This window comes from Dicentrarchus labrax, unplaced genomic scaffold (assembly GCF_905237075.1).
Source record: "Dicentrarchus labrax unplaced genomic scaffold, dlabrax2021, whole genome shotgun sequence".
Lineage (NCBI taxonomy): Eukaryota > Metazoa > Chordata > Actinopteri > Moronidae > Dicentrarchus > Dicentrarchus labrax.
The window spans coordinates 601,702-627,454 of NW_026136701.1; the positions used below are offsets into that span (position 1 = coordinate 601,702).

Here is a 25,753-nt window from a genome sequence, read left to right on the forward strand (position 1 = left end):
ACAATTCAGTAATTAATAATCAAAATATGAATTACTCAATTAACCTATTAATTTTAATTATTACATTTTGATAATTATTTTTAATAATTATTAATATTTTTGCTAATACCCAAATCCTGCCCCCTACTGAGCACGACAACAGTAATCATTTTCCGTTTGTGCTCCCCATCTAGAGAAAATATTCTGAATTACATGCAGGGTGCGAATTCTCAAAGACACAAGGTCCTCTGGAAACATGATTTGTGAAATTGTTTTGGGTGGGCTCTAAAATATTGATATATGTGATAAATATATGCTATTTTTGCCATCATTATCATGGATCACACATATAGTTTGCACACTGATTACATGAATTAATGACATATTTATTCATATCTCAGGCAGAAGTGTGTTACATGTCAAAAGAAAATCTATGTTTCTTTGTCACTGCAGGAGTATGTTTCCACTGTGCAATAGATGTGGTCCCAGTGAAGAATGAAGACGGCCTGGTCATCATGTTCATTCTCAATTTTGAGCTTCCCACTGACCCCAGACCAACCAACACCTCTCCAGCCAGAGAACTCAACAGAGTGCTGCGTATCCCCTGGCTGACCCTGGGTATGTTTAATTTACATTGGTGTCAGGCTTAAAATTTCACATATTCATATTAATAGATGTTACATGGACCAGGTTTTCAACCTTTCTACATGCAGGAAAACTTCATAAAACCTCTGTGAAATAACATGTTATTTATATAAAAGCCCCACTTATTAATGAATTTAAAAATGACCAAAAACTCAAAACTCAAAAATAAAATTCATGTTTCATTCATATTCCAGTTACACAGAAATATAAATTGTATGTATGGTGCTAGTAACAAATCTATAACTTTTAGGTAAACTGTGCAGATCATGTCCTCCATCAAGGTATAGAGTTTCTTGTATATTGAAGTGTGAACTGGTAATGGAGCTCTGCGGTCAGTGTTCATCTTGATGAGTCTTCCTTTGGATACTTAGACTGTCCTGATGCTGCAGCCGTCACTTTTCTCTGATGGGTCCAACACCTGAGCTTCATCAGGTCACTCAGATCACCTGTAAAACATGGCAGCTTCAGTGTTACTTGTAAGACAGCATATAATACAGTATAATATAATACAGTACAAGTACAACTAACTGCTAAAGGGTGCAACAGCTCATTGTGGCTCAAAGTAGTCCTAAGTTATAAACTAAAATAATAAAGCAGTAGTGAGGTGTTGTTTTTTTCTCAAAGGAAACAGTTTGAGGTTACCAACTTTATCTCAAATGTCTAGCTAATGGACAGCTGCTCGGTGCTAATCAAAGTTACACAGTATTACTAAACAAATTAATTCCTGCAGTTGGCTTTTTCTCTCACAGCTCTATCGTTACCTCCGGTGCTCATTTATCGAGTGGACTTACATACATCAGCAAAACATACACACTGGAGGGGCTTTAGTATAAAGACAAAGCTAATGCTACGTTAGCTACCGTTAGCAGTGTGGGATATTTGTATACTGGGTGTGGAAAACATCTAACAGGCATTGTGCAGGGAAATATTCTGTTGACACAATCACAGGTCCTTCCTGTTTATCTTGGTAACCTTTGTCGAGAGACAGCTAGCTCAAATAGTGGCATCGGCAGCTCGCAGTGGCATTTCCGGTGGCAGGTTGAGGCCTACTAGCAAACCATATACAACCAAACCAGTAGCCTTTCGTACTGTAGAGAAAAGAGGATATCCGACTGCAACTGCAGGTGTTTGTAGCATCTGCTAGTGAGATACTGACATTTATAGTTTATAAATGTTAACACTTGGTAATATTAGACTTGGTAGCATTTTCATGACCCTATTTGTGCTTTTTGTTTTCAAGGTTTCTTTGATTATTACAATATTTGATTTATATTACAGTTATGTTGCAGTGCTGAGGAAAGAAATTGGTGGTAGCCTATGCTTTTTTAAATTTAAAATGCAATGTATAATGGGCGCCCGGTTAGCTCAGTGGGAATGCCACTGCTAACAGCGGCAGATGCCGCGGCATCTCAACCTGCCGCCGGAAATGCCACTGCGAGCTGCGGATGCCACTATTTGAGCTAGCCCTTGCGGGGTCATCATTAATGGTAAATGGACCTGTACTTGTATAGCGCCTTTCTAGTCTTCCGACCACTCAAAGCGCTTTTACACTACGTGCCACATTCACCCTTTCACACACATTCACTCAGTGATGGCAAAGTCCATCGAACAGAAACTAACATTCATACACATTCACACACCGATGCACGGCATCGGGAGCAATTTAGGGTTCAGTATCTTGCTCAGTATCTTACTTTGACATGTGGCACCAGGGGCTGGGGATCGAACCCACAACCTTCCGATTAAGGAACGACCCGCTCTGCCTCTGAGCCACAGCCGCCCGGGTCCTATGTACCCCGCTAAGGTTAGGGTTAGGTCCCATACAAAGCGGGGAACATAGAACCCGGGGAACATAGGACCTGTTGCCTTTGTCTGCAGGTTTTAGAATAGTGTCTCTAATATGAGAAACACACTGAGCCTAGTCATTTTATCAAAACTAAATTAAATAATCAATAAACTGGTGAAGCACTCACTGTAAGTAAGCACACCCTTTGTCTTTTTAGATTCATTTTTAGAACCTCAAGCCTGGGAGGTGATGGCAGAGTGTGGACAGTGGTCATTGCAGAATTATACAAAGAAACCGCCTAGTGACACATGTACTAATCCGGAAGGATGACACCCAGAATAACAAACTCATAAAAAGGAGGGAGCAGACTGTGCTCCTGGTCCCTGATCCAGCAGACCTTTGGTGTGAAGCAGATCAGACCCACAGCTGTGTTGTTTACTTATTCTCTCAAATAAAAGAAGTTGAGGACTACACTTCCTTTAAGGTCCTTTCTCAAACAAAAAACACAACAGCAGTCAGTAGAAAGTTACACAGTTTGTGATTCTCCCTCGATATTACAAACTTAGTAATACTCCTCAGTAATATTATTACTGTAATAACGCTAACAGTTCATATTAGTTACGGTTTTACTTCACACAACAGCTGAGAGCTAATACCGCTTCTCAGTGCTAATCAAAGTTACACAGCCCTACTAAACAAATAAATTCCTGCAGTTTGAATATTTTTTTCTTACACATAGCTCTGTCTATACCTCTGGTACACGTTGATCAAGTAAATTTACATACAACAAAACACACACACCTGAACAGAGAAGAACGATCTTAGCTAGCCAGCAGAGCTAACGTTAGCACATCCGTAGAAAGTTACACAAGAAGCAACATGAAAAACAATCACCAGCCTCAAACCTACTACTCCTGGTATTTTTTAGCTTCTCACAAGGCTTAATGGTCACACAGCTTCTGACTGTCCCTCATATTACAACAGAAAGTCTGACATCGGCCCAGCCTGTGTGACTACAATGTTAGCCACATTAGCTGCAGAGCATGTTAATGCCAGCAGGCTAACCTAACGTTATACAATAAACAGTAAAACAACATTAAATAGAAAAAAACTTACAGCTTCTAAGTGTGAAGTTGGGTGATAGATGGTCCATATCGGTCCATAAACTGGTACTCCTTTGAGAAAGCAGTTGCAGTCCTTGTAGGGACATTTTAGTCATATTTCAAAAATAATCCCAAATAAAGTATGTATCTTCCTCTGATGATGGGAGGGCATGCAGACTTCTGTGCTGGTCCGTCCATTATATTAGTTAGATTACTTTATTAATTACCACAATGGGGAAATTAATTTCATTCCGCATTTGAGTGAAAAATAAATACATAAATACAGATATAAAAGCTATGGCGAGTGGTAAAAGCCATGGTATGGTGGTAATTTTAAAAACAGACACTACAACATGATCAGGTGGTGCAGGTGTTGTAGAGTCTGACAGCAGCAGGGATGAAAGACCTGCAGAACCTCTCCTTACACCGTGGGTGTAACAGTCTGCTGCTGAAGGAGCTACTCAGGGACCCCACAGCGTCATGTAGGGGGTGATAGGTGTTGTCCATGATGGATGTCAGGTTCACTAACATCCTCCTCTCACCCACTTCCTCTATGGAGTCCAGAGGACAGTCCAGAACAGAGCTCGCTCTCCTGATCAGTTTATGGAGTCTCTTCCTGTCCCTGTCCGTACTACCCCCTCTCCAGCAGACCACAGCATGGAAGATGGCTGAAGCCACCACAGAGTCATAAAAAGTCCTGAGGAGAGCTCTGCACACCCCGAAGGACCTCAGTCTCCTCAGCAGGTGGAGACGACTCTGGCCCTTCTTGTAGAGAGCATGGGTGTTGTCAGTCCAGTCCAGTTTGTTATTGAGGTGAACACCCAGGAATTTGTAATTCTCTGCCACCTCAATGTCCAATCCCTGGATGTTCACCGGTGTGAAATCCCACTTCACACCAGATGTTTAAAAAACTCAGCAACCCACACCAAAACAATCTAGATGAATACATAGCACTACAGGTCAGAGGAAAAATATGTATTTTTGATTTTGGGGGACATATTTTAATGTTTGTACACACATATTTGGGGTGGCCTTCCAACCCAGAAACGGTGAAAATAATCAACTTTTTTTGTGGGTGGGCTCTGTCAAAATACCTGAGCTCAAACGCTCTGTTCAGATTTTGCTCCCCTTCCTACATAAGAAGGTGATTCATTTGCATAGCACCACCTCCCCTCTTACTAGGGCAAACATGGCGGACAGCAGCAATGGCAGCTCTTCTCCGTGGGAAGTGGCTAGTATAACTTATATACAAAGATGATATCGGATTGACTTTTTTCTAACAAAAAGATATATAAAACTATATTTTTCTTTTAATAGTATGTTGACTGTTGACCTTTGGTGCTTGTTTGGTGCTTGAGTAATGTGAATTTCAGTTATTATATTATATAGTTATTATACCGGGATCACTGAATCTATCTTGTTTTTATATAACATTATTATGTTGTTTTTTGCATCAAAAGCAAGCATCTGCAACGCAGTGTAAGTGAACCATCATGTCTTCCTCTTGTGCTGTATCCAGCTCGACCACAGCGGCTGCGCCTCCTCCTCCACTCTCTCAGCTCCAGTTCAGGTGTCCTGTCACAGGACACAGAGCTGAGTGTTCCTCTCGGTCATGAATCTGTGGCCCTGGACAAACTGCTGGAGGACGCAGGAGCTGGACTACTACTGTGGGACAAAGAAGGGGAGGAGGAGGGGGAAGAAGAACGAATGAGAGGAGGCGAGAGGGACGGCTTGGTGGCATCCAGGCGAAGGAGCGAGGGAGACAGAAAGAGAAGAGAAGGAGGTGATGCTTGTGGGCTGTTGGTGGATACAAGTGCAAGAGGAGAAGGAGGAGGAGGAGGAGGAGGAGGGAGGGGAGGGAGAAGAGGGAGGGAGTTCTACACAGGTCTGCCCCCTGCTCCAGCCTCAGCACCCCCATCACTGGCCCTGCCACTGGCCTCCTCATATGCTCCACCGAGGTAATTACATTTTTTTATGTTAAATTTTTAATAAAGATGTCATTGGGATTTTAACCCTTTACTTTAACTCCCTTTTAGCTTTTATAAGCAGTATATAAAAGTGAAATAAGTGGTTTATAACGAACTATATATGTAATGCATTTATAGTGTATTTTATTCTTCATTCTTCATATTTAAAAATAATAATAATATCTTGGTCTTTAGCAAATGCTCCATAATGTTCACCAGCTAGTCTATCTGCAATTTCTTCAGTGGCTTTATCAGACCTGTTTCAGTGAGAACATCTGCCTTATGCTGCTGGAAACAAGGCTTAGACTGAACATAACTGTATCATATGACAGTAATGTTACATAACTTTCTACCTTTTGTTTAGATTGCATGGAGAAATAAAAACTCCCCTGGAAAAGCTTTTCGTCCTATTTATAACGTTGGGTAGTGGTGCACTTGAGCTTCTTGTGGCCAAAATGAACAAACAACAAACAACAAAATGATACTGACAAACAAAAAGAGCTGCACAAACTTTTGTCTACACAAAGACTATAATTTCCACATTACAATCCTGAAAAGGTCATCTACTCCTACCTCATTAAACATTCAGACAAGAATGTAGTTTACAGTGTCATACTTTTATTTTAATCATGACCAATAAAGCTGCTCTTTCACTATAAATCTAAGTTCATTGCACTATTGTATATAATGATATTTTCATTGTGTTATGAGATGTCCAAGATGGCGCACTGAGATTGATTTCCGGGTCACAGGCAGGAGGATCATCATCATTATTATTAGTCATTTCTACTAGTATAGTTGTTGCCATTGTTGTTGCTGGTCACCTTCGTCTCTGTCTCTGTCTGTCAAATGCCACACCATCATGATTTTAATACTTTTTTCAGCCAAAATGAAAATTGTGAAGTTAAAATTATCATTCCCACACTAGTAGTGAATCATATTGCAATATCTGTCAAAATAATCACAATATGACTGTCTTTACCATACTGTGCAGCTTTAATGCTCATGTCCATTGTTTCTATAGGAGAGAGGAGAGAAGAAGAGGCCGGGACAAAGATGACTGTCCTTTCCACATCAACCATTCTCCTGGCAAATTAGACAGCAGCTGTGGGAGTTTAAGACATTCCTCCTCAGTGGATGATATCAAGAGTGGGCCAAGTTACTGGGAAAAGAGACTGCAGCTGAGACACAGCTGTACTGGTGAGAATAACACTGTATTTGACCTCAGTCCCTCTAATGTATGCAGCTTACTGTCTTCATAATTGCCCCAATAAACCCAAATACGAGCTGCAGACTGTAGCATCCAAACATGATCATCCTCATTTAAAATATTCAAATTGATAAATACTTTACCTATGCCAAAATGTATACACACCATATGGACTATGAAAGAGAGAAAAAAAAAATACAACTGACTACAGTTTGCCAGCACCCATATTGTACATAGACTGTGTTTGACAAAGTCAAGTAAAGGTCTGTCTCCCTCAGTAATTTCCATCCTTGCCTTTTTGTATCCTTTATCCAATTTCCTAGCAGTCAATAGACAGTAGGGGAAAAAAGCATGTGATAAAGAACCTTTTATTGAAGAATGCTCATATTGTTGTATATATTCTCATTAGTAAGGAGACAAGACAGGGGAACATTTGTACATAATGCCTTCATCCAAGCAGCAGAGGGCACCAGCTCATACATAATTTACATGTGCACTGTATCGTTGTAAGGTGCTTATACTGTTGACCTGCATTTTATAGTGGTGTAATGTAAAGAAATATCTCCATTGATTTCAATCTTAGATAAACTAAATAAATAATAAAACAAAATAAAATGAGCCTTTATACAACATAACATATGCAGTATATGGAACAGAACAGAACTTAACAGTTTTATTTTCTTATTCTTTCACAATCAGAAAATAAAACCTTTATGTTCTAAAGCAGTGGTTCAGTGGGGGTCAAAAGGCCTTTTTAATTTTAAGGGGTGTAAGAAAACTTAAAAAATATAAACAGTAGTAAGCCTATATGTTAGCGTGGTATTCATTTCAGTGAAGAAAACTAAATGAAATTGTTATTTTTAAAGTATAGATTTTGATCTAAAGAGCTGAACACAAGCTATATTCACAGAGCCTTCACTCTCTGCTAAACAGCCTCGTCCTGCATTAGAAAAGTTAAAACAAGATGTGACCTGTCACTGCATTTTTATTTTGGTGCTGATGACAGGTGCTGATGCACAAAGTTTGACAGAGACATCCTGCACACAACAAAATATAGAAAATACAGGCCTGCATGATCAGTATTTATTTTTTATTTGACTTTCTTTTATATGGCTTTGGTGTACTGTAATTCCATTAGAGATGCAACAAAAGTTCTCCTCTCTTTCCTCCTTCAGCTGGTCTGGTAACTGTTAGAAAGAGCAGTGCACCAGTTGGGACCTCAGACAGTGATTTGCGTTGCCAGACCGACAGCCAGGTAACACATTCAGTCAGTCCACACACAGTTCTCTCTGCAGTTTTAGAAGAAGGCCCAACATATAAGGGAATGATCTTAGTAATATCCTGTAGTGTGTGATGGGCCATCATTTTTTAAATCTTGTAGTGTGTGCATGTTTGACATCTTTATGTGCATGATGCAACTTGAACTCGGTTAGAATTTTAAAACTCCTGTAGTCTGAGCCCGACTTTAAAGATACTGTATTATGTAAATTGAAGTGTTTTTCTGCACTCGTAAATTGGTGATTGTGATTTCAAGCATCATCAAAATGACAAAAATGCACTGTAAATTTTAAATGTTAAGTGGATTTTATCACAATTCTACTTTCAATATACGTATCCAATGTATGTGCAGCAGGTGATCCAGAGCCTACTGGACACAAAGACAGACACCTTTGTGGCATTACCTCCTGGTGAAATCCGACCTCCTTGCAAACTGATCGATAGAACACATCATGTCACAGAGAAAGTCACCCAGGTTAGTAGAGATGACTTGATACTTTGTTCCAATCTAGATAAACCATTCATTTGTTACTGAATGTCTATCCCAGCCAGGGTCCAATGGCAGCAGGCTAAAGTGCAAATTATAATTTCCACATCCACATAGCTGCAAGGATCTGTGACCACCTGTGGACTGAAAGCACAAATCAAACCAAAAGCCAATAAATGAGTGACCATGCAGAGACCCAATATAGTATAGACAGAAATGTATGCATAGTTTTATCTGTAGATGTCCTTCTTCACAGCCACATATAACCCACATACTATCTTACAGATTTGCAAGCAAGCAAACGAACTATGACATGCAATACAAACATCCCCAAGATTATAAAAGAGAGAGAAGGACAGAGACCGAGGTGCACAATGACAACAACTATAGTAATGGAAATTACTAAATAAATGAAAGCACAAGAACTCCAGGGAAGAAGTGAAGTTAGTAACGAGAGGAAGAGAGGAGCTCAGTGCATCATGGGAAATCCCCCGCCAGTCTAGTCTTATAGCAGCATAACTAAGGGATGGTTCTGGACTCACCTGAGCGAGCTCTAACTATAAGCTTTATCAAAGAGGAATGTCTTAAGCCTACTCTTGAATGTGGAGAGGGTGTCTGCCTCCTGAACCACAACTGGAAGCTGGTTCCACAGGAGAGGAGCTTGGTAACTGAAGGCTCTGGCTCCTGTTCTACTTTTAGAGACTATAGGAACCACAAGTAGCCCAGCATTCAGAGAACGTAGTGTTCTAGAGGGGTAATAGGGTACTATGAGCTCTTTAAGATATGAAGGGGCCTGACCGTGAAGAGCTTTAGTGATGGTGTTTTTATAGTTATATAAACCCTTGTAGTTATAGTAGACAGGGTGATCTGAATCAACTTTGGTTACATTGAGTTATGCATTGTTAAGCAAACAAAATTTGTGTTTAGCCTTTAGTTTGGGCCTAGGAGTCTTATATTTATATTATACGGGTGGCTGTGGTGCAGAGGCAGAGCGGGTTGTCCACTAATCAGAAGGTTGTTGGTTTGATCCCCTGCTCCTCCTGCACACAAGTCAAGGTATCCTTGAGCAAGATGCTGAACCCCAAATTGCTCCCGATGCTGTGTCATCGGTGTGTGAATGTGTATGAATGCATTTATTTCTGTTCGATGGGGATTGCCATCACTGAGTTAATGTGTGTGAAAGGGTGAATGTGGCATGTAGTGTAAAAGCACGTTGAGTGGTCGGAAGACTAGAAAGGCGTTACAGTACAGGTCCATTTACCATTTATCATGTATATTTAGCAGTTAATGGAACGTTTACTCACGTTCACTTTGAACTGCGGTTAGCCATTATTGTCCTATAAAGAGACACAGATCCACACCTAGCAAGAAGCTAAAACATGAAGACAGTGTACCAATATTTTAATAAAATAAAAATAACCAGTATTAAACTCTTTTGATCAGATAAAACTGATACCACACAGTTACAGAGAACATGTATCCTTAACTGCACTACTATTACTACCAATAATATCAGATTATAATACTGATTTACTTTGTCTTACTGAGACCTGGTTGTCCCACGAGGAGTATGTTAGCCTAAATGAATCCACCCCCCCAGTCATATTAATACTCACATTCCTCGAGGCACCGGCCGAGGAGAAGCGTTTTAATGGACCCTAAACCTAAACTAAATTATAATTCATTTGAAAGCCTTGTTCTTAGTCTTTCTTGCAACCTGGAGAACACTGCAGCCAGTTCTATTTTTTATAGTGTATCGTGCTTCTGGCCCGTACTCTGATTTTATATCTGAATTCTTTCTGAGTTTTTATCAAGTTTAGTCCTTAAATCAGAAAAAAATATTTTTGTAGGTGATTTTAATATTCATGTGGATGTTGAAAATGACAGCCTTAGTAATGCATTTATATCATTAATAGACTCAATTGGCTTCTGTCAGAGTGTAAATTAACCCACTCATTGTTTTAATCACACTCTTGACCTTGTTCTATCATATGGCATTGATATTGAATATTTAATAGTCTTCCCACATAATCCTTTTCCTATCTGACCATTATTTAATAACTTTTTAATTTCTATTATTAGATTATAAGCCATTAGGCAAAACTTCCTACAGCAGATGTCTATCTGACAGTGCTGTAGCTAAATTTAAGGAGGAGACTCCTTCAGTGTTTAATTCAATGCCATGTCTGAATATAACAGAGTCCTATAATAACTTTAGTCCCTCCGAAATTGATAATCTTGTTAATAGTGCTGCAGGCTCACTACGATCAACATTAGACTCTATCGCTCCTATAAAAAGGAAATTATTAAAACATAGGAGACTAGCACCGTGGTACAACCACCAAACCCTGCAATTGAAGCAAAAAAACAAGGAAATCGGAAAGGAAATGGCGCTCTTCCAAATTATTAGAATATTGCTCAATTTGGCAAGATAGTCTTAAAACTTATAGAAAGGCCCTCCGTAATGCCAGAGGAGCCTATTACTCAACACTAATAGAAGAAAATAAGAACAACCCCAGGTTCCTCTTCAGCACTGTAGCCAGGCTGACAGAGAGTCACAGCTCTATTGAGCCACATATCCCCATAAACTTAAGTAGCAATGACGTCATGAGCTTCTTTTATAATAAAATTATTACTATTAAAGAGAAAATTAGTCACCAAATGCCCTCAACAGGTATCAGTGGCTCTCCAAGTTTAGGAACTTTAACTTATGTAAACTCAGATATATATTTAGAATGTTTCGAAGCCATCAACCTGTCTATTAGACCCGATCCCAACTACTGCTTAAAGAAGTCATAGCCTTAATTGGCACTTCTTTACTGGATATGATTAATCTTTCTTTATTATCAGGATATGTACCACAGTCCTTTAAAGTAGCTGTAATTAAACCCCTTCTTAAAAAGCCCACTCTTGACCCAGGGGTTTTAGCCAACTATAGGCCGATTTCTAACCTTCCCTTCCTCTCTAAGATTCTGGAGAAAATAGTCGCCAAAGAGTTGTGTGACTTTCTACATAACAATAGCTTATTTGAGGATTTTCAGTCAGGATTTAGAGTTCATCACAGCACAGAGACAGCTCTGGTTAAAGTTAATAATGACCTTTTGATTGCTTCCGACAATGGACTTGTTTCTGTACTTGTATTGTTAGATCTTAGTGCTGCATTTGACACGATGGGCCAGGTTGTTGGATTGGACGTGCTACGGTAAGCGTACTGACTCACTTCCGGTTTACTTCCTGCTCTGTGTACACTGTTTGGTGCTGTAGCTCTGTCAGTGAACGCTAAATATAAATTAGTTTTACTCGTTACAGCGGTTATTTACCCGCTTAACATTTAAACGTAGACTAGTTCTACTTAAACACTTGGAGTTTCTCCTCTTTTAGGGACTTTTCACTACTTTCAAAGTTTTTCATACACTCTAGTTTCATTAGCATTAGCAGTTAGCTATGGCTTCTCCCTCTCCTCTCCTCTGTCCTGCTCAGTGTGTCAGATGTTCAGTTATTCCTCTGCCTCCTTTAAAGATAATGGTACCTGTATTAAATGTAGTTTATTTACTGCGCTGGAGGCGAGGCTTAGTGAGTTAGAGGAACGGCACCGCACCACTGAGATATCTTTAGCCGCTATAGTTAGCCAGCCCCGGTAGCCGGTGCGGTCCGACCGAAGGTAGCTTCTGTTAGCTCTGTAGATCCCCGGTAGTTCCCGAGCAGCCGGGAAGACAGGGAGGCTGGGTGACTGAGCGAAGGAAGACTAGAACGGCGAAGCCCACAGGTCACCACCAACCGCTTCACGTTTCTAATAATTTTCCCACTCAGCGATACACCCGCTGAGGAACCAACTCTGGTTATTGGCAGCTCCATAGTCAGAAACGTGAAGTTAGCGAAGCCAGCGGTCATAGTTAAATGTATCCCTGGGGCCAGAGCGGGCGACATTGAATCAAATTTAAAACTGCTGGCTAAAGATAAACGTAAATACAGTAAGATTGTTATCCACGTCGGCGGTAACGACACCCGTTTACGCCAATCGGAGGTCACTAAGATTAATGTGGAGTCGGTGTGTAACTATGCTAAGACAATGTCGGACACCGTAGTTTTCTCTGGACCCCTGCCCAATGTGACCAGTGATGACATGTATAGCCGCATGTCGTCATTCCACCGCTGGCTGTCGAGGTGGTGTCCAGCAAACGATGTGGGCTTCATTGATAACTGGAAGCCTTTTGGGGAAAACCTGGTCTGATTAGGAGAGACGGCATCCATCCCACTTTGGATGGAGCGGCTCTCTTATCTAGCAACATGGCGAAGTTTATTTCTAAAACCTGACAGTCCAGAGTTAGGACCAGGAAGCAGAGCTGCTGTCTTACACACTCCTCTGCGCTTTCTTTAGAACAGTCACCCACCCAAAACCCCATAGAGACTGTGTCTGTCCCCGACCACCTAAACTATTTAAAGAAATAAAAACAAGAGGAGTTCAACATAAAAATCTAATAAAAATTAAAACCAACTCCTCAGTAGCACAAAATAAGAGAATGAAATGTGGGCTGTTAAATATCAGGTCTCTGTCCTCTAAAGCTGTTCTAGTGAATGAATTAATATCAGATTATGATATTGATTTACTTTGTCTTACTGAGACCTGGTTGTCCCACGAGGAGTATGTTAGCCTAAATGAATCCACCCCCAGTCATATTAATACTCACATTCCTCGAGGCACAGGCCGAGGAGGTGGAGTAGCAGCTATATATGATTCGGCGTTTTAATGGACCCTAAACCTAAACTAAATTATAATTCATTTGAAAGCCTTGTTCTTAGTCTTTCTCACCCAAACTGGAAAACACTGCAGCCAGTTCTATTTGTTATAGTGTACCGCGCTCCTGGACCGTACTCTGATTTTATATCTGAATTTTCAGAGTTTCTATCAAGCTTAGTCCTTAAATCAGATAAAGTAATTATTGTAGGTGATTTTAATATTCATGTGGATGTTGACAATGACAGCCTTAGTAATGCATTTATATCATTAATAGACTCAATTGGCTTCTGTCAGAGTGTAAATAAACCAACTCATTGTTTTAATCACACTCTTGACCTTGTTTTATCATATGGCATTGATATTGAACATTTAATAGTCTTCCCACATAATCCTTTCCTATCTGACCATTATTTAGTAACTTTTGAATTCATACTATTAGATTATAAGCCATTAGGCAAAACTTCCTACAGCAGATGTCTATCTGACAGTGCTGTAGCTAAATTTAAGGAGGAGATTCCTTCAGTGTTTAATTCAATGCCATGTCTGAATTTAACAGAGTCCTATAACAACTTTAGTCCCTCTGAAATTGATAATCTTGTCGATAGTGCTACAGGCTCACTACGATCAACATTAGACTCTATCGCTCCTATAAAAAGGAAATTATTAAAACATAGGAGACTAGCACCTTGGTATAACCACCAAACCCGCCAGTTAAAGCAAATAGCTAGGAAATCTGAAAGGAAATGGCGCTCTTCCAAATTATCAGAATATCGCTCAAATTGGCAAGATGATCTTAAGATTTATAGAAAGGCCCTCCGTAATGCCAGAGGAGCCTATTACTCAGCACTAATAGAAGAAAATAAGAACAACCCTAGGTTCCTCTTCAGCACTGTAGCCAGGCTGACAGAGAGTCACAGCTCTATCGAGCCACATATCCCCATAAACTTAAGTAGCAATGACTTCATGAGCTTCTTCTATAATAAAATTATTACTATTAGAGAAAAATTAATCACCAACTGCCATCAACAGTTATCAGTGGCTCTCCAAGTTCAGGGACTTCTGTCAATGTAAACTTAGATGTATATTTAGACTGTTTTTCTGCTATCGATCTTCATCAGTTAACTTCAATCATTTCTTCATCGAAGCCATCAACCTGTCTGTTAGACCCGATCCCAACTAGGCTGCTTAAAGAAGTTGTTCCCTTAATTGGCACTTCTTTACTGGATATGATTAATCTTTCTTTATTATCAGGATATGTACCACAGTCCTTTAAAGTAGCTGTAATTAAACCCCTTCTTAAAAAGTCTACTCTTGACCCAGGGGTTTTAGCCAACTATAGACCGATTTCTAACCTCCCGTTCCTCTCTAAGATTCTGGAGAAAGTAGTCGCCAAAGAGTTGTGTGACTTTCTACATAACAATAGTTTATTTGAGGATTTTCAGTCAGGATTTAGAGTTCATCTAGCACAGAGACAGCTCTGGTTAAAGTTAATAATGACCTTCTGACTGCTTCTGACAATGGACTTGTCTCTGTACTTGTATTATTAGATCTTAGTGCTGCATTTGACACCATTGACCATGATATTCTTTTACAGAGACTTGAGCATCAAATTGGCATTAAAGGAACTGCCCTAACCTGGTTTAAGTCATACTTATCAGATCGTACTCAGTTTGTACATGTTAACGATGAATCCTCCATAAATACTAAAGTTAGTCATGGAGTTCCACAAGGTTCTGTACTTGGACCAATACTATTTACTTTATATATGCTCCCTTTAGGCAACATTATTAGGAATCACTCCATTAACTTTCACTGTTATGCAGATGATACGCAGTTATATCTATCAATCAAACCCAATGAAATTAATCAATTATCTAAATTACAAACATGTCTTAAGGACATAAAATCCTGGATGACCTGCAATTTTCTGATGTTAAACTCAGAAAAAACCGAAATTCTTGTTCTTGGCCCCAAAAACCTTAGAGACTCATTGTCTAAAGATATAGTCACTCTAGATGGCATTAACTTGGCCTCTAGCACCACTGTCAGGAATCTTGGAGTTCTCTTTGATCAGGATTTGTCATTTAACTCCCACATAAAGCAGACCTCTAGGACTGCCTTCTTTCATTACGTAATATTAGAAAAATTAGACACATACTATCACAGACAGATGCAGAAAAACTAATCCATGCATTTGTTACTTCAAGGCTGGATTACTGCAACTCTTTATTATCAGGTTGCCCCAATAAGTCCATTAAAAACGCTCCAATTAATTCAGAACGCTGCAGCACGAGTACTGACAGGAACTAGAAAAGAGATCACATCTCTCCTGTACTAGCTACTCTGCATTGGCTCCCTATAAAATGTAGAATTGAATTTAAAATACTCCTCCTCACCTATAAAGCTCTTCATGGTCAGGCCCCTTCATATCTTAAAGAGCTCATAGTACCCTATTACCCCACTAGAACACTACGTTCTCTGAATGCTGGGCTACTTGTGGTTCCTATAGTCTCTAAAAGTAGAACAGGAGCCAGAGCCTTCAGTTACCAAGCTCCTCTCCTGTGGAACCGGCTTCCAGTTGTGGTTCGGGAGGCAGACACCCTCACCACTTTCAAGAGTAGGCTTAAGACATTCCTCTTTGATAAAGCTTATAGTTAGGGCTGGATCAGGTGAGTCCTGAACCATCCCTTAGTTATGCTGCTATAGGCCTAGACTATCGGGGGATTTCCCATGGTGCACTGAGCTACTCTCTTCCTCTCTCTTTCTGCACTCATTCATGTCCCTTTAATGCATGTTACTAACTCCACTTCTTCCCCGGAGTTCTTGTGCTCTCGTCTCGCAGGTTCTCATGGATCCTGGTGGAGCCTCCTGCCATGGTCCTGCTTGACTGCCATTGCCAATACTGTTGTTGCTGTGCACCTGTCTGTCTGTCTGTCGCCTCTCTCTCTCTCTCTCTCTCTCTCTCTCTCTCACCCCAACTGGTCGAGACAGACGACCACCCACCTAGAGCCGGAGGATCTGTCTAGGTTTCTGCCTTTTAACAGGCAGTTTTCCTTGCCCTTGTGCCAAGTGCTTGCTCATGGTGGTACTGTTGGGTCTCTGTAATTAATGTTAAAGAGTTCGGTCTAGACCTGCTCTATTTGAAAAGTGTCCTGAGATAACTTCTGTTATGAATTGGCGCTATACAAATAAAATTGAATTGAAATTGAATTAATATTCTTTTACAGAGACTTGAGCATCAAATCGGCATTAAAGGAACCACACTAAGCTGGTTTAAGTCATACTTATCAGATCGTTCGCAGTTTGTACATGTTATCGATGAATCTTCAATAAATACTACAGTTAGTCATGGAGTTCCACAAGGTTCTGTACTTGGACCAATACTATTTACTTTATATATGCTCCCTTTAGGCAAAATTATTAGGAATCACTCCATTAACTTTCATTGCTATGCAGATGAAACGCAGTTATATCTATCGATCAAGCCCAATGAAATTAATCAATTATCTAAATTACAAACATAAAATCCTGGATGAGCTGCAATTTTCTGATGTTAAACTCAGAAAAAAACGAAATTCTTGTTCTTGGCCCCAAAAACCTTAGAGACTCACTGTCTAAAGATATAGTTACTCTAGATGGCATTACCTTGGCCTCTAGCACCACTGTCAGGAAGTTTGGAGTTATCTTTGATCAGGATTTGTCTTTTAACTCCCACATGAAGCAGACCTCTAGGACTGCCTTCTTTCATTTATGTAATTTTACAAAAATTAGACACATCCTATCACAGACAGATGCAGAAAAACTAATCCATGCATTTGTTACTTCTAGGCTGGATTACTGCAACTCTTTATTATCAGGCTGCCCCAATAAGTCCATTAAGACGCTCCAATCAATTCAAACCGCTGCAGCACGAGTACTGACAGGAACTAGAAAAAGAGATCACATCTCTCCTGTACTAGCTTCTCTGCACTGGCTCCCTGTAAAATTTAGAATAGAATTTAAATTCCTCCTCCTCACCTACAAAGCTCTTTATGGTCAGGCTCCTTCATATGTTAAAGAGCTCATAGTACCCTATTACCCCTAGAACACTACGTTCTCTGAATGCAGGGCTACTTGTGGTTCCTATAGTCTCTAAAAGTAGAACAGGAGCCAGAGCCTTCAGTTACCAAGCTCCTCTCCTGTGGAACCAGCTTCCAGTTGTGGTTCGAGAGGCAGACACCATCTCCACATTTAAGAGTAGGCTTAAGACGTTCCTCTTTGATTAAGCTTGGTTAACCATGGTCCTGCTTGACTGCCATTGCTAATATCACTGATAATATTGTTATTATTATTATTATTATTATTAATAATAATATTATTATAACTACAGTTACTATTATTACTATTGTCACTGCTCATTGTCCCCCATCGTTGCTGTTGTCGTCGTCATCATCTTCTTCATGTTCATCATCATCAGTCACTGCTATTAGTGTAGTTGTTGCTACTGTTTGTCTGTCTGTCTGTCTCTGTCTCTGTCTCTGTCCCTCTCTGTCTCTCTCTCTCTCTCTCTCTCTCTCTCTCTCTCTCTCTCTCTCTCTCTCACCCCAACTGGTTGAGGCAGACGACCACCCACCCCACCTAGAGCCGAAGGGTCTGTCCTAGGTTTCTGCCTCTTAATAGGCAGTTTTTCCTTGCCCCCGTCGCCAAGTGCTTGCTCATGGTGGTACTGTTGGGTCTCTGTAAATGTTATAAGGACTTTGGTCTAGACCTGCTCTATTTGAAAAGTGTCCTGAGATAACTTCTGTTATGAATTGGCGCTATACAAATAAAATAAAATTGAATTGAATTGAACTACTATGATTAGTTTAGTTGTGAAGAGTGTTATGCACTAAACACACATAAGAGCAAAAATATGATGTCTCCAAAGGTGTGTAGGAGAAATTCTTCCACAATATTGACAGTTGCTAGTTCTCTGAAGAATTACGAACCCAGTGTGATGAATCAAGTCCCTTTATTCATTCAGCATGGAGAGAAGGCCTCAGCCTAGATGTTATCTCTATACTTCCAGAATGCTCTCCCTTATATACCTTTCAGTACTCCAACCAAAAACACATCTGGTATCCTATTAACAGTACTGCTGTAAATCGCATGTGAAGGCTTTAGGTCAGCAACATGAATGGTCCTTTGATCTGCCCCTGTGACTGTGACCAGATTCTTACCAGTCACCCCCTACCATAAAATCACTAACCCCTAAACAAACTAACACATTTACTACCCCATCTAAAACATTCATCTACCACAGGTTCTACCACATCACACCAAAGTCAGATACAGTAGATCAGATGAGAAAATCCTGCAATAGAAATAAAAATGCAGTGGGAATTTGAAAGATAAATGGTGAGCATGTTGAAGAAAATAAGGTAATTGTAAAATATTTACTAACTTGTCTCAGCACAGAACATGTTGAGCAAAATCCTCTCACTAAAAACAAATTTGTGAGAATACTCATTCATACTTTATTATTACTATTGAAAATACCCAACAAATGTCAGATTAAGATGGCAGGAGTGGACAGACAGACATGGAATTCATTCTTTGGAATAATTATTTTATCTGTCAACTTGTTTATTTATTCACTGTTTCTTGTGGGATATTTATCTGTTAAGCAATTCTTAATTATTTTAGAGCATTTAGAAATTACATCAGAAATAAATGCTTTCAAACCTTTAGTCGATGTTACAGGCAGACAGGGAATTTTATGAAAAAGGACGAGGAGAATAAGGTTTATGGAAATTGTGTGAATGTGTGGAGAATTAAATAAGAGTTACAGAGATTTGGTTTCTTAAACTAATTACCATTATTTGTACAACAATACATAAATATAAACTCCGTACAATGTCTAAGAATAATATGTTTTTACAATTGTGCAAAGTTATTTATATTGTGTCAGCTCATACTTTATGGCAATTTTTAACTGCACTTTACAGACACAGAAAAAGCTTTTCACAATGCAGTCCATGATCCACTACCACTACAACAAAGTACATTTTGAGACAGTATAACTGAGCTCGGCTTTTTTTCCCCATGTCATATTACTAACACTCACTCACTACTCCTGCTACCCCTGCAATCACCTCATTCCCCTGACCTGGTTTTCCCTACCCTTTTCCTCACTTGCATCTTATTCACTCACGACTCCCTCAGTATCGGTCCAGTTTCATTCCTTGACACTGATTCCTCTGTGTCAGGCTTTTGGGTTCTAGTCTGCCATTTATGCTGAGACTTTGCACAGAACACAAACTGCGTTAGTAGCTTCAACAGAAACTTAACATTAATAAGTAAGGTTGCTGGTATTTGCTGCAGAATCATTGAATATTTCATATTCCACCTTTTCTACATTAAAGCAATAAATGCAGTGTCAAACATAGTCAGTCTGAGTGTTTAGAAGTAAAACAATGCAAAAAACTTGAACCTGCAAGCTAAACCAACATTATCCTACCACTTTACTGGTCTGAGTGGTTGTGCTTTGCTTGTCGGCCATCTGCATAACTGCTGCTAGTTAGTTAGATGACTAAACTTGTTTTGAAGCCTTTGCATGGTTAAATTTTGAAGGAAAGTTAATGGTAAAGGTTTTGTACCATCAAGTTGTTTCCTCATTAAGCACAATCCCATAGTTATTTTTCTTTTCTGAAATCCATTCCTGGCAAATACAGATAAAAGACATGAGACCCTTTTCAGAACAGAAATTGCTGCTGCAGTGTGTGCCACACTTTTGTCACTAACTAACCCTAACCCTAAGCCTAAATTAGAATAAACTGTGCACATTTTTTTCAAATTTTAATTGAACTACTACTAACTTGTTTAAAACAAGGGCAGTACATTTCAAAGTTAATTTGTAAACATGAGTAGGATTCAATAACACATTAAAAAAATGTAAATTATGGAACACTTACAAGGGTCAGAATCAGTTTTTTCAGTGTTCATTTGGATTTGGATTGAGTTTCTTAGCTGCTTTGGTCTCCAACAACTCTTGAGAAACATATCTACCTGCGGCAAGGTTGGGCAGGTAGAAACACAAGCTAAAGCGTGTCATTTGTCGACAGACTACTTGTCAATTCAGAATCAATAATCCATAAAGATAAACTGTATTTTGTACAAACGTTACGTTTGATCTCCTTAACTCAGAGCAGATTCTGGACCTAATGATTAAGGAGGCAACTGCTGATAACCCTATAGTTAATTTGCCCTGGCCAGGAGCATTTTGATGACAACACTGATGTCCTCTGATTCTGTATAAGGATAATTGAATACTACAGTAGGACTCTTTCACAGTCTAGGTGTTTATCAGTGGGACACCAAATAAAGGCTAGTATTTTCTTGTACCTACTGCCCTTGTAATATGGTGAATAAAAATACAATAAAACATGGTGTGAAATTAGATTTTACATTCATATTTCTTTAGTTTAAACTAATCAGCTGGGCCTTTTATTTTTTACGCGTAATTTTTCTCTTTATTTTTGTCTTAATATTTTTCTCTACTTCCGCCTCATTCCGTTCGTTCCTCTTCCTGATCACAGTCATCCGGGATAAAGCCTTGATGAGATGTTTCAGCAAGCAGTTTAATCTGTGAGGGCTTTAAAAGTCCACTGAGCTGCTGTGAGCACGGAACTGTTTCATGGATTGCTAATGGTTTGATCATTCATCTTTGGTAGCATTTCTCTGGAGAGAGGTCAGAGATAATGATGTCATTGTGGAAACAACGCAGGTGATCGCCTTCAACACTGTTTCAACGTCAGTGTGTTGTTGATTAGAGAGGCTGTTAGCTATAATTAGGAGGGCACATATGGAAGCTTGAGGCTCTGCAGTGAACCACTGAACCAGAAAGATACAAAAGGATAAAATATTCTGAGCTAAATGAGGTGGAGAACAGAATGAATTACATTTTATATTGTCTTTTATATAATGACCATGAAACTTGCCAAAAAAAAGGCCTATCTAGAGCCAGTGTTTGGTTTGTCCGTTCTGGGTTACTGTAGAAACATGGACTGCCGTGTTTCTACAGTAGCGGACTCTGTAGAAGAGGGCCCACCCCCTCTGTAGATAAAAACGTTTCATTGTAAGGTAACGAAAAATACAACAATTCTCATTTTCAGTTGATTATACACTAATAAAAACATACCTATGAATATTATATTCCATTTTGGCCAGTAGATCCTCCCAGTAGATCCCCCCCAATGTTTCACACTGGACCTTTAATCCATATGTGAAATATCTATCTACAAGATGGACTGGCACAATATTCATGGAGAGAGACAAAAAGAGAGAGAGAGAGAATGTGGGACTGATAGCCTTGCCTTAAATCCTCATGCTGCCCATTTTTCCTGCTTCTAACACATCAACTTTGAGGACAAAATGTTCACTTGCTGCCTAATGTATCCAACCCAGATGACAATAACCAGATAATCAGTGTTATTCACTTCATGTTATGGCTGATTTACATTCAAACCAAGAACTCAAGTTGATATCTTTAATGAAAATTGGTCCAAATGGCTTACCAATGTGTCAACTATAAAGCCTGTTTTTGTATAGTGGTAATATAGTGGTTTATAATTGTACAATTTCAAGTTGAATTTATATAGACTATATATTATCAGCCCATCAAACTACAAAAGAAGGAATCTCGTTATGTATGTCTGGTTTCTCAACAACGGTTCATCTAAACTTCAATTCAGTTCAATTCAATTCAATTCAATTTTATTTGTATAGCGCCAATTCATAACAGAAGTTATCTCAGGACACTTTTCAAATAGAGCAGGTCTAGACCGAACTCTTTAATGGAGATAGTACTGAGGACCCAAGTACAGTGCAGAATTTAGTTTGTTTTTCTCCCAGATGGTGGCACTATAACAACAAACTTTACATCTTGGCCTGTAACTTTTGAGCCACACAGGAGTTTTTTATTTATTTTTTAATTTTTAAATACAAGAAAAAATGCAACTAATTTAGCAATTTTCACTTTCTCTGCCTAATGCCTAAAAACATTGCAAGATGCATCACAAGATCTTAAAAAAGCTGCCATAAAGTCAGGCATTTTAGGATGCAACAATCCCAATGCGACATCCTAGAGGAACAGGTAAATCTGTTTTAGATTATTCATGTGTCGGTGTGCATTCCCGAATAGTATTGGGCCTCTGTGAACCATGTGTGGAATTTTTAAAAATGTTCTTCATGGTTTATCAAGTAATCACAGTTGTATCATAGATTATCTCTATCCCTATTAATTCCAACCTATAGTAGTTAGTTATTGTAGTATGTAAATGTTAATTGTAGTACTGTTTAAGCAGTTAGTATATAAAAAGATTCAACATACTGTGATTTATTAGATATTTTCTCATATTGTATCAGCATAATATTATTTCATTGATGGTGATCCACAAACAGAAACAGAAGACTGTTCATAAACATACTATATAATTAAAAATGGACGCAGTCTCTGTGATGACACCCATAGGTTTCTGAAGAGCTATTGTGAAGCTCAGAGTGGTCAGCTCTGGTCACCGCAATCTTGCAGTCCGGACAAAAAATTTAATTTAAAAAATAAAAAATAAGTGTGATAAATCTGGTCATTGAAAAATGCATCAGAATACAAAATATATGAAAATAAAATGAAATTATTTGTATTGCCTGTGTTTTATTTTTTACTTGACAATTTTCAGGTGTTCAACAAGTGTTGTAGGCCAATGTTTCCTTTTTCACTTACTACAGAATCAGCTTTATTGGCCAAGTATGTGTACAATAGGAATCTGACTGGGTTTTTGTTGCTATGTTGTCCTAAACTATGCCTCGTGCTGTTTGGTCTCTCTCTCTCTCTCTCTCTCTCTCTCTCTCTCTCTCTCTCTCTCTCTCTCTCTCTCTCTCCCTCTGTCTCTCTCTGTCTCTCCTCCAGGTGCTGTCTCTGGGTGCTGATGTATTACCAGAGTATAAGCTGCAGACCCCCAGGATCCAGAAGTGGACCATCCTTCACTACAGTCCATTCAAAGCTGTGTGGGACTGGGTCATTCTGCTCTTAGTGATTTATACAGCCATATTTACTCCATATTCTGCTACATTTCTACTAAGGTTAGTGGAAATTCACACTGATGCTCACCTGACCTGTTTGATTATGTATGTAAGTTTGCCCTCTAAACTGCTACAGGGCTGATGAAGACCATGACACTCTTTTCCTTCCAAATTTTCCAAAGTTTATGAGCAAAATATCAGAATTTTTCATAGTCATAGCTCAAGAATTGATACTGTCAATCATGTTTAATGGGATGAACAATGAAGTGATCATGTGACATCATAATGACCTGGAAAACCACTTTTTCTCCGTTATTTAACACCATCACTCACAGAAGGGGAGATTGTGACCATATTTCACAGTTGGTCGGACACTGAATTGTTGACATTTTTGCCTCAAAGTTCAAAGGTCATTGTGACTTCAAAACAGCCATAATTTAAGAATGAACTGGGCAATCCTAGACACACACACATATGTTGACTGGGACAACACAATGAGTAAATGGTAAATGGCCTGTGCTTCTATAGCGCCTTTATAGTCTTTCGACTACTCAGTAGTACACTACATGCCACACTCACCCCATTCGCGCACATTCATACACTGATGGTAGTGGCTGCCATGCAAGGTGCCACCTTTCTGCTCACCAGAACGGAAACTAATCATTCACGCACACTCATACACCAATGCACAGCATCGGGAGCAATTTTGGGTTCCTTCCAGTTAGTGGACGACCCACTCTACCTCTGACCCACAGTAAACAGATTTTGTGTCTCTAGTGCGTGCTATAACAAATCAAGAAGTGGGTGGTTAACAGTGTACTGTTTGCTATTGTGAGTAGAAGGAAATGTTTAACATTCAGTTCAGTGAGACCAATATGCATGGGACATGAAGTGGATGGATATGTATGGTCATCAGAGAATTGATTAATTCCTGACATTTCCTGTAGTGCCATCCTCAGGAAACATGAACTTTTCTAACAGAATAGCTCTAATCTGCAGTTTAAACCTGCAATGACATGTGTCAATGCTGGGGGTAAGTTCATCAGATGATTACTTACATTAAGAAAATATTTTTTTGTGTGTTATAGGGTTTCTGAAATTGTATGTTTAAATATGCAAATGAGACATTTTCTACGTACAAACTGGCTATTTCTCATACATTTCCAGAACAGGAATTTGAACATTGGATAAAGCGAGTTTTTGACAGAGTGGGACTTCCCGACCGGGGGGTTGGAACCTCCACTAGGGGTCACCAAAGCTTCAGTAGGGGTCAAAAGGCCTTTGTAATTTTAAGGGGTGTAAGAAAACTTTAAAAATATAAAAAGTAGTATGACCTCAACACAAGCTATATTCACAGAACTTTCACTATCTGACAAATAGCCTTGTCCTGCATTAGCAAAGTACACAGTTAAAACAACAAAGAGCTATCAGAACAATAGCATCAGGCAGGATAAAACATCTCAATATTCACCAAATGTTTTTTTTAGACAAATATCCTGCAGTTATTGTTATTGTTCACTGTTCAGTTCATTGTACAGTTTTATCTTAGTGGCTCTGTACTGTTCTTATGCATTTAATATAATATGAAATATCCATAACATATGTCACTTAGTCAGTTTACTCAATGATAGAAAAGGACCCCCTTACTGAAAAATGTTGGAACTACCATGTTTTTAGGAATAAAATGTGCTAAAAATTAGGCTATGAATGATATATGAACAAACCCCTCTGTAAAAACCTTCACAATATAGATAAATAAAAAAATCAATAAAACTGGAAGGATTGGTTTATGTAACTGCTACTGAAGTGGAGATTTCTGGCTCAGAGTATAGATAAAGTGTAGTAAAATAAACACCTAAATGTATATTTTGGGTGTTTTCTTTCCACTAGTCTGAAAGAAGATGTTATGGAAGCAAAATAGCTAAAAATATCCTTAAAAATGTCTTTGCTTTGAATGTCTGTGTTGTCTTTGTCTCTGCCATGTTTTTTAGTTTTTTTTTTCACTGAATGTTTCTCAGAACAAAACCCATTAATTCATTTATTGATTTTCCTTCAGTGAGCAGGAGGAAGCAGCCATGCAAACCTGTGGTTACTCCTGTTCGCCCCTCAACGTGGTGGATCTTATAGTGGACATCATGTTCATCGTTGACATCATCATTAACTTCAGAACGACATATGTTAACTCCAATGATGAGGTGAGCTTATCTGATTGTCTAAACTGAATAACAAACTGATCTAGTAAGAGCGCCTAATTAATTAATCCATTGAATCACTGGCTCATTTAAAATATAAGAAACTCCAACGTGTGCTGTCAGCTGTGGATGCAGAAATAGCAATTATCTAGATTTAAACTGCAACCACGAAGTTCAGTTGAAGGAAAAGGAAGGAAAGTGGTTTCATTCATTCATTCCTTTCCCCCTTTTTTTTTTTTTTTTTTAAGTATTTATTTTGGCTTTTATTGCCTTTATTTGATAGGAGAGCTGAGGACAGACGGGGGGAGGGGGGCAGAGAGGGGGGGGGAT

The 25,753-nt window shown here is 39.0% G+C and overlaps 2 protein-coding genes across 2 annotated transcripts in view; one reads left to right on the plus strand and one right to left on the minus strand.

Moving 5' to 3' along the window:
• The window catches only part of LOC127369657 (potassium voltage-gated channel subfamily H member 6-like), a 61,361-nt gene that overhangs the window by 19,507 nt on the left and 16,101 nt on the right, over positions 1-25,753 (plus strand). The window contains exons 3-9 of the mRNA XM_051411227.1: positions 433-597; positions 5,033-5,471; positions 6,505-6,680; positions 7,866-7,945; positions 8,321-8,443; positions 23,119-23,291; positions 25,288-25,426. Coding sequence (XP_051267187.1) covers positions 433-597; positions 5,033-5,471; positions 6,505-6,680; positions 7,866-7,945; positions 8,321-8,443; positions 23,119-23,291; positions 25,288-25,426 — 1,295 coding nt within the window. The remainder of the gene's footprint in view (positions 1-432; positions 598-5,032; positions 5,472-6,504; positions 6,681-7,865; positions 7,946-8,320; positions 8,444-23,118; positions 23,292-25,287; positions 25,427-25,753) is intronic.
• The window catches only part of si:ch211-207d6.2 (sickle tail protein homolog), a 286,466-nt gene that overhangs the window by 15,556 nt on the left and 245,157 nt on the right, over positions 1-25,753 (minus strand). The window lies entirely within an intron of this gene.